Below are 14,996 nucleotides of genomic sequence, written 5' to 3'. Positions count from 1 at the left end.
AGTGCTCTCTGGATGTAGGTGAGCTACAACTCCCAAACTCAAGGTCAATGCCCACCAAACCCTTCCAGTATTTTCTGTTGGTCATGGTGGTTCTATGTGGGAAGTTTGGCCCAATTCTATCGTTGGTGGGGTTCAGAATATTCTGATTGTAGGTAAACTATAAATGCCAGCAACTACCGCTCCCAAATGTCAAGGTCTATTTCCCCCAAACTCCACCAGTGTTCACATTTGGGCATATTGAGTATTTGTGCCAAGTTTGCTCCAGATCCATCATTGTTGGAGTCCACAGTGCTCTCTGGATGGAGGAGAACTACAACTCCAAAACTTTTCCAGTCCCGGAGTGCAACAGTATATATGTATACTAGCTGTCCCCTGCCACGCGTTGCTGTGGCCCCGTCTGTTGATCTGGAAAATAAAGTAATGAGAAAGTGTTGGTTTCTAATATATGTAATTCCTTTATGCTTGTGAGTAAACAGTATTTCTTGTTGTTTCTTTGTCAGTGTTGATGTGGAGAGTGTCTGGTTTGCCTACGCTGGAATATGCAACATATCATTGTCCTTCCTTAGGGGTCCCTTTCAAATCTACGATATTATATCTGTATATGTATGAATCATATTATATATCTATCTCTATCTATGGCTGGATGGCTCTTTGTCAGGAGGGCTTTGTTTACGTTTTCTTGCCCTGGTGAAGGGAGTTGGATTGGATGACCTAAGTATTTTCTGTTGGTGATGGGGGTTCTGTGTGGGAAGTTTGCCCCATTTCTGTCGTTGGTGGGGTTCAGAACGCTCCTTGATTGTAGGTGCGTTAAATTCCAGTAACTACAACTCCCAAATGTCAAAGTCTATTTCCCCCAAACTCCGTGTTCATATTTGGGCATATTGAGTGTTTGGGCCAAGTTTGGTCCAGATCCATCATTGTTTGAGTCCACAGTGCTCTCTGGATATATTTATTTATTTATTTTATTTACTACGCTTATATACCGCGATTCTCAGCCTACTGGCGACTCATTGCGGTGTGTAGGTGAACTACAACTCCCAAACACAAGGTCAATGCCCACCAAACCCTTCTAGTGTTTTCTCTTGGTCATGGAATTTCTGTGTGCCAAGTTTGGTTCAATTCCATCGTTGATGGAGTTCAGAATACTCTTTGATTGTAGGTGAACTATAAATCCCAGCAACTACAACTCCCAAGTGACAAAATCATAATTTTTTGAGTGATGGTCACCCCTTGTGTTGTGAGATGTTTTGTTGCCGAATTTGTTATGATTTCGTTCATTGGTTCTTTTGTTTTTAAGGTACTCATTATGCACAGAGCATGCATATGTATGTATGTATGTATGTATGTATGTATAAGCATCCTCGGTTTTCAGATGAACCCCGTTTCTTGCGAGGTCTTTAGCCTTCTCTGCCAAAGAGGGCTGGGGCCTCATCAAACTACAACTGCCATGTTTTTCCATCCTCGAAACCTATAATTAAGTTGCTCCCAGCTGGGAATACTGTATGCTTCTCAGCCATTTCACCTGCCGTGAGCTCACCTTCCTTTGGCTAAGAGATACGACTTCTTGCAGGATGTAATTGGATTCTGTATTTTCTCTCTCTCAAAAGAGCAGCTGGAAGAGTTGGCTACCAAACCCGCCTCCGCCTCGGTTTCCCTGGCTACGGAAACCCACAATTATCTTCACATCCCGAACATGCCACAAAACATTAGCGAGCCAGGTGCTTTCCGGTCTCCGTGCGCCTCTTTCTGCCTAGCAACAAAGTCCAACTTTCTACAGCTGTGGTCCTTCTAGTTTGTCTGAAGCTTAAAAGTAGGGATCTTCTTGCATTGATGGGAATTGCACAGTCACCACTTGGACTGCAGCTCCCATCATTCCTCAATGCTGGATTATTCTGGCTTGGATGGTTTGCAAAGCTTGCCTTGCACACTGCAGATCCCAACACAAGGGAGAAGATACTGCATACACTCTTGCAAAAATTTTAAAATTCGAAAAACAATCTGTTCCTGGTCTGAAAGTGTTATTTCCTGTTTAGTTGTGCAGTTGTTTAATTTCCCTGAAAATAAGACATACCCATCCTGGTGAGGTTTGGAGGAAAATGGACCATGGGACTTGCAGTACCTTCACTCACGTCCTGAGACTGCTGCGATCCCCACCAATGATGAATCAGTACCAAACTTGGCACACAGAGCCACCATGACCCACTCTACATCCTGTTGGAGGAGGATGGACCACTCTACCTCCTGTTGGAGGAGGATGGACCATGGATGATGGGACTTGCAGTACCTTCAATCATTTCGTGAGACCACTGTGACTCAAACCAATGACAGATCAGGACCAAACTTGGCACACATGGTCCCCATGACCCACTCTACATCCTGTTGCTGTTTGGAGGAGGATGGACATGGATAATGGGACTTGCAGTACCTTCACTCATTTCCTGAGACCACTGTGACTCAAACCAATGACGGCTCAGGACCAAACTTGGCACATAGAGCCACCATGACCCACTCTACATCCTGTTGATGTTTGGAGGAGGATGGACCATGGATGATGGGACTTGCAGTACCTTCAATCATTTCTTGAGACCACTGTGACTCAAACCAATGACAGATCAGGACCAAACTTGGCACACAGGGTCCCCATGACCCACTCTACATCCTGTTGCTGTTTGGAGGAGGATGGACATGGATAATGGGACTTGCAGTACCTTCACTCATTTCCTGAGACCATTGTGACTCAAACCAATGATGGATCAGGACCAAACTTGGCACACAGAGTCCCCATGACCTACTTTATGTTCTGGTGCGTTTGGGGGACAATGGACCATGGATGATGGGACTTGCAGTACCTTCACTCATTTCCTGAGACCACTATGACTCAAACCAATGATGGATCAGGACCAAACTTGGCACACAGAGTCCCCATGACCCTCTCTACATCCTGTTGGAGGAGGATGGACCACTCTACCTCCTGTTGGAGGAGGATGGACCATGGATGATGGGACTTGCAGTACCTTCAATCATTTCCTGAGACCACTGTGACTCAAACCAATGATGGATCAGGACCAAACTTGGCACACAGAGACCCCATGACCCACTCTATATCCTGTTGCTGTTTGGAGGATGGACCATGGATGATGGGACTTCCAGTACCTTCATTCATTTCCCGAGACCACTGTGACTCAACCAATGACGGATCAGGATGAAACTTGGCACACAGGGTCCCCATGACCTACTTTATGTTCTGGTGCGGTTTGGGGGACAACGGACCATGGATGATGGGAACTATAAACCCCAGTAACTACAGCTCCCAAACGTCAAGGTCTATTTTCCCCAATCTCCACTAGTGTTCACATTTGGGCATATTGAATATCCGTGCCAAGTTTATTTATTTATTTATTTACTTTACTTTACTTGTATACCGCAGTTTCTCAGCCCGTAGGCGACTCAACGCGGTTCACAACAAGAGCAAAAAGACAATCATAACAATATACAATTTAAAAACCATTAAGAACATAATATACAATATTATTTGGTCCAGATCCATCACTGTTTGAGTCCACAGTGTTCTCTGGATGTAGGTGAACACTAACTCCAAAACTCAAGGTCAAAGCCCACCAAGCCCTTCCTGTATTTCCTGTTTCTGTCATGGGAGTTCTGTGTGCCAAGTTTGGTTCAATTCCATCGTTGGTGGAGTTCAGAATGCTCTTTGATTGTAGGTGAACTATAAACCCCAGCAACTACAACTCCCAAATGACAAAATCAAGTTTTTTTGAGTGATGGTCACTCCTTGGGTTAGTGGGTGTCTTGTGGCCAAATTTGGCGGCAATTCGTCCAGTAGTTTTTGAATTATGTTAATCCCACAAACGAACATTACATTTTTATTTATATGGATATATTTATATATTATTATATATTATCGGTAGTAATTATATTTAATTCTAGCTGTACCTGCCACATGTTGCTGTGGCCAACCTTCTCTCCCTCTTTCCTTCCTTCCTTCCCTTTTTTTCCTTCCTTCTCTCCTCCCTTCATTCTCTACCTCTTTCTTTCCTTCCCTCCTTTTTCTATCCCTTCTTTTTTCTCTCCTTTCTTCCTTCTCTACCTCCTTCTTTCCTTCCTTCCTATGTTCTTTGCGTCCATCTTTCCTACTTTTTCCCCCTCCCTCTTCCTTTCTCTCTTTTCTTCCCTCCCTCTTTCCTTCCTTCCCTTTTTTCCTTCCTTCATTCTCTACCTCTTTCCTTCCTTCCCCCTTTTCTATCCCTTCTTTTTCTCTTTCTTCCTTCTCTACCTCCTTCTTTCCTTCCTATGTTCTTTGCGTCCATCTTTCTTACTTTTCCCCCCTCCCTCTTTCTTTCTCTCTTTTCTTCCCTCCCTCCCTCTTTCCTTCCTTCCCTTTTTTCTTTCCTTCTCTCCTTCCTTCATTCTCTACCTCTTTCTTTCTTTCCTTCCTTCCTTCGTTCTTTGCGTCTATCCTTCTTTCCTTCTTTTCCCCCTCCCTCTTTCTTTCTCTTCAATACTGAGTGGTGTCGGAAGTCATGGTTGGGGAAGTGGTGGAGTGGGTATGGGTAAACAATATTTACATTTTGAATTATGTATACTCTATGCCATTTTCACAAAATACACAATAAAAAATTATGTCACAAAAAAAAGGAAACTGAACCGAAACCCAGTGCGGCGCAACGAATGTGCCAAGCCCCTTGAGCCTCCGCAGCCAAAAGGAAAGCAGACCTCATGCGCCCCGCATGCAAGACCCGGCACAACGCAAGTGGCGGATAGGCATGCCGGCCGTACCTGATGGACATCCGCCTCACTCAGCAGCCGCATGGCAAGGTCGCTCCCAGAAGCCTTGCTCTCCCCGCTCAAGTAGAGCTGTTGGAAATGGGATCAGAGAGGCAGCGAAAGGAGGAAAGGAGACACTGTTAGGAAGAGGGAAGCCTTGGGCAGAATCCTAGAAGAGTTGGAAGAGAGACCGTGCTGCTGCCCAGATTGACCCAGAGTGCGCTGAAGCTGTTGCACCTCCTGTTCTCCAAGGGTTACAACAACCAAGACCAGTCAAGAACACCACTCAGAAACAGGAGAACTCCAGACAGCAAACAATCAAGGGGCAGTTAACACCTTCCAAACAGAGGGTACCTGTTGCACCTCAGCAGGAGTTCACCTTGTTTACAGCACTCATCAAGAAACAAAACATCGTAACAAACAGTTTATTGCTAAAAACACATATAAAGAGAGAAAAGGCACCATAAGCAAATAGACAGGTAAAAACCCAAGAATTAAAGAAGGAAGCAAGTCCCAAAGGCAATAGGGAAATCCTGAAAACAAGTGTTAAAACATGCCTTTCCTCTCCCCTCGCTTCTGGTCTCAAGCCTGGGAAGCATTTTAAACCAGAGTGGATGGATTTCCTGCCTTTCCTCTTCCCTCGCTTCTGGTCTCAAGCCTGGGAAGCATTTTAAACCGGAGTGGATGGATTTCCTGCCTTTCCTCTCCCCTCGCTTCTGGTCTCGAGCCTGGGAAGCATTTTAAACCGGAGTGGATGGATTTCCCGCCTTTCCCATCCCCTCGCTTCTGGTTTTGAGCCTGGGAAGCATTTTAAACCAGAGTGGATGGATTTCCTGCCTTTCCTCTCCCCTCCCATGTGGTCTCGAGCCTGGGAAGCGTTTTAAACCAGAGTGGATGGATTTCTTGCCTTTCCTCTCCCCTCACTTCTGTTCTTGTGCCTGGGAAGCATTTTAAACCAGAGTGGATGGATTTCCTGCCTTGCCTCTCCCCTCACTTCTGGTCTTGTGCCTGCGAAGCATTTTAAACCAGAGTGGATGGATTTCCTGCCTTGCCTCTCCCCTCGCTTCTGGTCTCGGGCCTCGGAAACGTTTTAAACCAGAGTGGATGGATTTCCTGCCTTGTCTCTCCCCTTGCTTCTTGTCTCGAGCCTGGGAAGTGTTTTAAACCAGACTGGATGGATTTCCTGCCTTGCCTCTCCCCTCGCTTCTGGTCTCAAGCCTGGGGAGCATTTTAAACCAGACTGGATGAATTTCCTCCCTTTGCTTCCCCTCCCCCTTTCTGGAGTAAAACAACTACTTTCAAAGTAAAGACCACCCAATGAAACAGGAAATAATACTTTCAAACCATTAAGGAAGGATTCAGAAGTCTCAAAAGTTTCACAAAGTTTTGAACATTTTTTTTCTGTGAAAATCGGAATTGACTTCTGAATCAAACCACCAGCGCCCCCAACATCCGAAACTAGTTTTTAACCATTTTTAAATGGGTTGTTGTAGGTTTTTTCGGGCTGTATGGCCATGGTCTAGAGGCAGTATCTCCTGACATTTCGCCTGCACTTTGGCAAGCATCCTCAGAGGTAGTGAGGTCACTACCTCTGAGGATGCTTGCAAAAGTGCAGGCGAAACATCAGGAGAGAATGCCTCTAGACCATGGCCATACAGCCCGAAAAAAACCTACAACAAACCAGTGATTCCGGCCATGAAATCCTTCGACAATACATTTTTTTAATCAAACAAGCCTAATAAATAGTATAAACATTCAAACATAACCAAAACATAATAAAAGACCAATAAAACCAATTTCACAGTAACAGTAAATAACAAAGTTAAAAGCCGGAGACATAGATTAAAAAAACCCCATATCCAGCATCAAAAGTCATATCCATCAGCATAGACTAGGCATGGGATAACTTTGGTCCTCCAGGTGTTTTGGACATCAACTCGCACCAGCCTACCGGAGACCCACAGAACAGGAAGGGACTACAAGGGCAATCTAGTCCAACTCCCTTCTGCCATGAAGGAACGACTGGAAAGAGAGATATATATGCACATACACATACATACATGGGATGGCAAAGGGAAGCAAGACTTTGGTCTACAAAGTAGTTCCCTGGAGGTAAAATGATAGAATCATAGAGTTGGAAGAGACCTGTTGGGCCATCCAGTCAAACCCCATTTTGCCAAGAAGAAGGAAAATTGCATTCAAAGAACCCCTGACAGATGGCCATCCAGCCTCTGTTCAAAAGCCTCCAAAGAAGGAGCCTCCACCACACTCCAGGGCAGAGAGTTCCACCACTGAACAGCTCTCACAGTCAGGAAGTTCTTCCTCATGTTCAGATGGAATCTCCTTTCTTGTAGTTTGAAGCCATTGTTCCATTGCGTCCTAGTCTCCAGGGCAGCAGAAAGGAAGCTTGCTCCCTCCTCCTCCCTGTGGCTTCCTCTCACATATTTATACATGGCTATCATGTCTCCTCTCAGCCTTCTCTTCTTCAAGCTAAACATGCCCAGCTCTTGAAGCCACTCCTCATAGGGCTTGTTCTCCAGACCCTTGATCATTTTAGTCGCCCTCCTCTGGACACATCCCAGCTTGTCAATATCTCTGCTTGAAAACAAGCCAGCCAGAACCAAGGCCTAACTCATTTTAATAGAAGGTAGGTTTACATGCCGTAATTTCAACGGCACTCTTGAAATGGAAAATGTCAGAAGGAGAAGCGTGGAGAAAAACCGGCACCTGGTTTGTTTAAAACGGCGACGGTTAAAAATAACCGGCCAGAGAGAGACAAAACATACACGATTCCAGGGAGCCTCCAGCTTCCATAATAGATATAAATCTTCTGGTTATTTACAGAAACATTAAGATTTATTAGGCTTTCAAGGGGAAGACGAAGGAGAACAGGGATGGATGTGAAATGCCCTCTTTTTGTTTGTGATCAGAAACCATGTATGTTGCCATCACAATCCACCAAAAACATACCGCTACAAACGGACCTCTTCCCCATTGGCATTGTTCTCGTCTTTGGGCTGATTCATGCAGGCACGTACATGTTTGAAACTTGAATCGCATTGGCCTTTTGAGCTGCAGCTTCCCACTGTTGGCTCATTTTCTGCTTGTGACACACTAACACTCCTGGGTCCTTTTCACATAGATTGTTGTCAAGCTAGGTGATGTTGTTGGAACACACTGCTATAGCCTGTCCAAAACATGGGCATTCGAAGATGCATACTGTAAACAAGAATGAAATATATAATATACATCCCACCCCTCTGCCTCCAATATGATAAATTAAAGCTGCCACCAACCTAAATAATTTTAGGATTTTTCAATAAGTATTTGAGGCAAACTTTTCTCACTCCTGCCAACACTGTTTTTTCCCTGGCTCCCAAACAACTGTTTGGGAAGAGGCTTTTCTGGAACTATCAACAAGGCTTGATGATTGAATCATGCACAGTAGAGATCTTTTGAAAGTTAAATAGAACAAGGTTTGTTTATTAAAAAACAGACAACAAACTACTCCCGAGAGGTACAAAAAGTGTGACTTGTTACAAAAGTACTTGAGCTTGATGGTTGCTTGAATAATTCTCTTCACTTAGTTACAGACAGAGCTAACCAAACAGATCTGGCTGTTGGTAACAAAAACCCTCACTCTACTTCAGAGAAATAGTAATGAGTTCTGACTAACCTATCCTAGGCAGTCCCCTGGGTTATTAACTAACTCTACCCTAGAGTTCTTCCTGCTAACTAACCCAGCCTAGAGAGCTAACCTCTTGTGCTAACACTCACAAGAAATCAGATTGCTGTCTGACCTTTTTCCTGTCAGCACACAGCCCTGTCTGACACAGACACTCTCTCCCTGAAAACCCAGTTTCAAAAACCCTTCTTCACACACCAGCTCCCAGTTCTCAACTCCCACAGAAGCTATTGGAAGCATACTGCCATAGTTCATCCAAAGCTTGGGCATTTGTGGATGCATACTGCCACAGTCTGTACACTTGTTGATGCCTACTGCCATAGCCAATCCAAAATATGGGCATCTGTGGATGCATACTACCGTAGCCTGTACAAAACATGGTCACCTGTTGATGCATACTGCCATAGCCCATCCAAAATGTGGTCACTTTTTGAAGCATACTGCCATAGCTCATCCAAAACTAGGGCATTTGCAGATGCATGCTACCATTGCCCATTCAAAAATGGTTCCCTTGCATATAAATGCTGCCATAACTCATTCAAAACATGATCATTATTAGAAGCATACTGCCATAGTTCATCCAAAATTTGGGCATTTGTGGATGCATACTGTCACAGCCTGTACACTTGTTGATGCACACTGCCATAGCCCATCCAAAAACAGTTATCTTGCAGATGCATGCTGCCATAGCCCATCCAAAATATGGACATTTGTGGATGCATACTACCATAGCCTGTACAAAACATGGTCACTTGTTGATGCATACTGCCATAGCCCATCCAAAACATGTTTAGTTTTTTGAAGCGTACTGCCATAACCCATCCAAAATGTGGGCATTTGCAGATGCATGCTGCCATAGCTCATCCAAAAACTGTTTTCTTGCAGATGTTTGCTGCCATAACCCATCCATGGCCACTTGTAGATGCTATAGTCCATACAGAACATGGACATTTGTGGATGCATGCTGCCATTGCTCATCCAAAATATGTTTATTTTGTATGCATACTTCCACAGCCCATCCAAAAACTGTTTTCTTGCATATGCATACTGCCGTAGCCTGTACAAACATGGCCACTTGTGGAGGCACGCTGCCATAGCCCTTCCAAAAACTGTTCTCTTGCAGATACATGTGGCCATAACCCATCCAAAACTTGAGAATTTGTGGATGCATGCTGCCATAGCCCATACAAAGCTTGGTCACTTTTTGATGCACGCTGCCACAGCTCATCCCAAACATGGTCACACTTTGAAGCATACTGCCACAATCAATCCTAACCAAGTTCTGGTTGGGCAATGCACATGCATATGTGAATCAGGTGTTAGGTTGGGAGTTTTACTACAGGGTGAAAAGCATTATGTTTGGGAGGCACAAAAAGTCCTCGTGCTTGAGCCACTATGGTCTCTTAGCATATGCAAGCTCACAGTTGCAAAAAGGCATGTGCAAAACTGCCCTAGCTCCACACAATGTGAGGATGGGGATGGTGCAACAAGCCAGACATTGTTGGACCGCAAAACCCAGCAGATTTAGCAAGAATAGACAACACCGAAGAGCTCAGGAAAGTGGAGCCCAAAGACATTTGGAGAGCTGTGGCCAGTGCAAAAAAACAAAAACAACAACAACAACAACAACAACAACAAAACAAAAGGCATGGGTCAGATATCTTTGTCAGACTATTGTTGTTGATGCCAATGCCTCTCACACTCAAAAGCAATGCAAAGTGCTATAGTTGGGGCTACAAATTCACAAAACATATCCCTTTGCACACAAGACCCCAAGCTTGCAATTTCATAGCATCGAGTTAGGCATCCATCCACAGACAAAGAACTCCAGTTCCTTCCTCTACTTGCCCTTAGGGCACACCTGTACTATTGAATGAATGCAATTGGCGTCACTTTTAAGTGTGGCTCAATGCTATTGTCGTACTCCAGAGCAGGATCACCTCTGACCTTAAACACCACACCAATTGGGTAAAATCAGCAGTATATTTAGCCAAAGCAGTAACAAGTAAGCAACAGTAAAAGTTCAAAATCCAATTTAGTCCATCAGGTACAAAGGAAAACAGGAACAAAGAGTTAATAGAAGTCCATGAAACAAGGCAATTGACTCAATAAGCAACACAGGAGGCAAAACATGAGCTGGACAAACCTTGGTACATGGAATTCAGAACAAAGGAAACTTAAACTTGGCGTTATCCCGACGTTGCCTCAACTGAAACAACTGTCTCTCATGAATCATTATAAACCCTTCCCTGACTTCAAAGCTGCAAGGAACGCATTCCTTTTTAGTTTTGGTTTGTTGTCTTTCTTCTGTTGGATCCGAGCTGACCTCCTTAATTGCTGCCTGAGCTGCCTCTGTTTACTAAAACTTTTCTTTCTGTTCAAGGTCTTGCTCTCATTATTAACTCCTATACCTGGTAAATCAAAATCAGATTCATTCTCAGACAACTGCTCAGGGAACAGTGAGGAAAGGCCTTTCCCAAGCATGTGACCTTGAGAATCCTCTTGCAGCAGCTCAGGCCTCTCTTGTGAGCACAAATCAGGCCCAGGCGACCCCTTATCTCCAAATCCAACAGACTCTGGCCCAGGAACAGGATTATCATCCCCATTGCAATCATGAACATCAACATGAACAATATCCCCATTGCCATCATGAATATCAACATGAACATCACCCCCAATTCCATCATCAACATCAACATAAACATCATCCCCATTCCCATCATAAACATCAACATGAACATCATGCCCATTCCCATCATGAACATCAACATGAACATCCTTCCCATTACCATCATGAACATCAACATGACCATCATCCCCATTCCCATCATGAACATCAACATGAACATCACCTCCATTCCCATTATGAACATCAACATGAACATCCTTCCCATTCCCATCATGAATATCAATATGACCATCACCCCCATTCCCATCATGAACATCAACATCACCATCACCCCCATTCCCATCATGAACATCAACATGAACATCCTTCCCATTCCCATCATGAATATCAATATGACCATCACCCCCATTCCCATCATGAACATCAACATGACCATCATCCCCATTCCTATCATGAACATCAACATGACCATCATCCCCATTCCCATAATGAACATCAACATCACCATCACCCCCATTCCCATCATGAACATCAACATGACCACCATCTCCATTCCCAACATGACCATCACCCCCATTCCCATAATGAACATTAACATGACCATCATCCCCATTCCCATCATGAACATCAACATGACTATCATCTCCATTCCCATCATGAACATCATCTCCATTCCCATTATGAACATCAACATGACCACCATCCCCATTCCCATCATGAACATCAACATGAACATCATCCCTATTCCCATCACGAACATCAACATGAACATCATCCCCATTCCCATCATGATCAACATGAACACCACCTCCATTCCCATCATGAACATCAACATGACCATCACCCCCATTCCCATCATGAATGATGAAGGACCAAGGCAGAGACATCTCCAGCTCATCCCCTGTTTGGGTATCAGCCAGCACGTCAACGACTTAAATCAAGACATAGTTTTCTTAGATCTACAGAGACACTTGCTGGAACACCCCAGCAAGCGAGAGTCCAAAAGTGGCAGGCCCAAACCCAGCACCTCAATTCATGGGTGATACCAGATGAGAGACTCCCCCCTGGGCACTCAGAAGACTGGGCGACTTGGAAGGCGCTGAACAGATTGCGCTCTGGCACCACGAGATGCAGAGCCAATCTTAAGAAATGGGGCTACAGGGTGGAATCCTCGGCATGCGAGTGCGGAGAAGAACAAACCACTGACCACCTGCTGCAATGCACCCTGAGCCCTGCCACATGCACGATGGAGGACCTTCTTGCGGCAACCCCAGAGGCACTCCAAGTGGCCAGATACTGGTCAAAGGACATTTAACCAAATACCAAATTTACAAAATCTGTGTGGGTTTTTTTCTTCCTTTTTTTTCTTTTTCTTTTTAAACTCTGTGTTTGTTTTGCTCTGTTAGAATTGTAACACAATGGTTGCTGATGACACGATAAATAAATAAATAAATTCCCATCATGAACATCAACATGACCATCATCCCTATTCCCATCATGAACATCAACATGACCACCATCTCCATTCCCAACATGAACATCAACATGGCCATCACCCCCATTCCCATCATGAACATCAACATGACCATCACCCCCATTCCCATCATAAACATCAACATGAACATCACCCCCATTCCCATCATGAACATCAACATGAGTATCATCCCAATTCATATAATGAACATCAACATGACCATCAGTCCCATTGTCATCATGAACAGCAACATGACCATCATCCCAATTCCCATCATGAACATCAACATGACCATCACTCCCATCGCCATCATGAACATCAACATGAACATCAGACACAACCAAAGCAAATACTCTCTGTTTGAGAGTATTTGCTTCTGCGAAATGCAAGGAGTGGAGGCTCCATTAGCCATAGCTTTTGAACTAAGATGTGTCCATGGTTCGAAATGCATTTCTGGACTAATTTGGATGGCTTTAGGCTCCTCAAAACTTCGCCTTTAGCACAAATAAGGCTATTTCTATCCTGTCATTTCTCAAGGCAGGCCAACCCAGGCGTCGGAAATGTGGCATTTCAGCGACTTAATTGGACCCCTATGGAATATATATCCGGAGTAAAGCACAAACCGAGCTGGTGGCAATCGTTAACGGAGAGACTCCCAGCAAAGAGAGGAGAAAATAATGAAAACAGAGAGAAAGAGGGCACAGGGCTGGACACAACACTAAGTTGCAAAGCACAACAGCGGTGTTATGTATGGTGCAGTCGTACCTTGCTGTTCTGGATCAGTCGGATGATATGCTCAAAGCAGTTGTTGCTGAGGAAGATGGCTTGCAAAACAGGCCGGTCGTCGCAGTTTAACATTTCGGGGATGGCGTCTGAAGACGAGAGAGAAGGTGCGGGATTTCGATAAATTAGCAGCACGTAACAGCCAATTTTTGCCAAATAATTCTCTGAAATAGTTGGTATCAGAATAACTTAGAGATATCTCGGAGACGAGACCCAAGTTGAAATATGAAATTCATTTATGCTTTGTTTATGTTGCACACACGTAGCCTGGAGGTGATTTTATACAATATTTCAATTGGGTCTTCCCCCCCAAGGAATTCTGGAATGACCCAGAATGATGGGAGTTGTAGTCCACCCTCTACCAAAGAGACCTGTGAACCGCACTAACAACGGATCTGGACCAAACATGACCAACTTTTACAACTGATGGAGTTTGGGAGGGACTGACCCAGAATGATGGGAGTTGTAGTCCACCCTCTACCAAAGAGCCATGTGAACCCCACTAACAATGCATCTGGACCAAACATGAGCAACTTTTATGACTGATGGAATTTGGGAGGGATTGACCCAAAATGATGGGATTTGTAGTACACCCTCTACCAAAGAGCCCTGTGAACCCCGCTAACGACAGATCTGGACCAAACATGACCAACTTTTACGACTGATGGAGTTTGGGAGGGACTGACCCAGAATGATGGGAGTTGTAGTCCACCCTCTACCAAAGACCCCTGTAAACCCCACTAACAACAGATCTGGACCAAACTTGGCACACAGACCAAACATGACCAACTTTTAGAACTGATGGAGTTAGAGAGGGACTGACCCAGGATGATGGGAGTTGTAGTCCACCCTCTACCAAAGAGCCCTGTAAACCCCACTAACAACAGATCTGGACCAAACTTGGCACACAGACCAAACATGACCAACTTTTAGAATTGATGGAGTTAGAGAGGGACTAACCCAGAATGATGGGAGTTGTAGTAGACCCTCTACCAAAGAGCCCACTAACAAGGGATCTAGTCCAAACTTGGCACACAGACCAAACATGACCAACTTTTAGGACTGATGGGAGTTAGAAAGGGACTGACCCAGAATGATGGGAGTTGTAGTCCACCCTCTACCAAAGAGCCCACTGTATGCCCAAACTTGGCATACAGACCAAAGATGGCCAACTTTTAGGACTGATGGAGTTTGGGAGGGACTGACCCAGAATGATGGGAGCTGTAGTACACCCACATCCAGAGAGCCCTGTGAACCCCACTGATGATGGATCTGAACCAAACTTGGCACACAGACCAAACATGCCCAACTTTAAGGACAGGTGGGGTTTGGGCGGGATTGACCCAGAATGATGGGAGTTGTAGTCCACCCTCAACCAAAGAGCTCTGTGAACCCCACTAAAAACCGATTTGGACCAGACTTGACACACAGACCAAACATGGCCAATTTTAAGGACTGGTGGAGTTTGGGAGGGACTGACCCAGAATGATGGGAGCTGTAGTACACCCACATCCAGAGAGCCCTGTGAACCCCACTGATGATGGATTTGGACCAAACTTGGCACACAAACCAAATATGCCCAACTTTAAGGACTGGCGGGGTTTGTGAGGGATTGACCCATAATGATGGGACTTGTAGTTCAC

At 44.7% G+C, this 14,996-nt stretch overlaps 1 protein-coding gene across 1 annotated transcript in view; it reads right to left on the bottom strand.

The window, feature by feature from the left end:
* NBEAL2 (neurobeachin like 2) overlaps positions 1-14,996 on the bottom strand; it is a 248,250-nt gene that overhangs the window by 90,248 nt on the left and 143,006 nt on the right. Inside the window, exons 9-10 of the mRNA XM_060782698.2 lie at positions 13,336-13,442; positions 4,795-4,872 (exon numbers count right to left, since the gene is read on the bottom strand). Of these exons, the coding sequence (XP_060638681.2) occupies positions 4,795-4,872; positions 13,336-13,442 (185 nt within the window). The remainder of the gene's footprint in view (positions 1-4,794; positions 4,873-13,335; positions 13,443-14,996) is intronic.

Source organism: Anolis sagrei, chromosome 6, assembly GCF_037176765.1.
Source record: "Anolis sagrei isolate rAnoSag1 chromosome 6, rAnoSag1.mat, whole genome shotgun sequence".
Lineage (NCBI taxonomy): Eukaryota > Metazoa > Chordata > Lepidosauria > Squamata > Dactyloidae > Anolis > Anolis sagrei.
The sequence above is the reverse complement of the archived record's forward strand: the minus strand, read 5'-3'. Positions and strand labels throughout refer to the sequence as shown.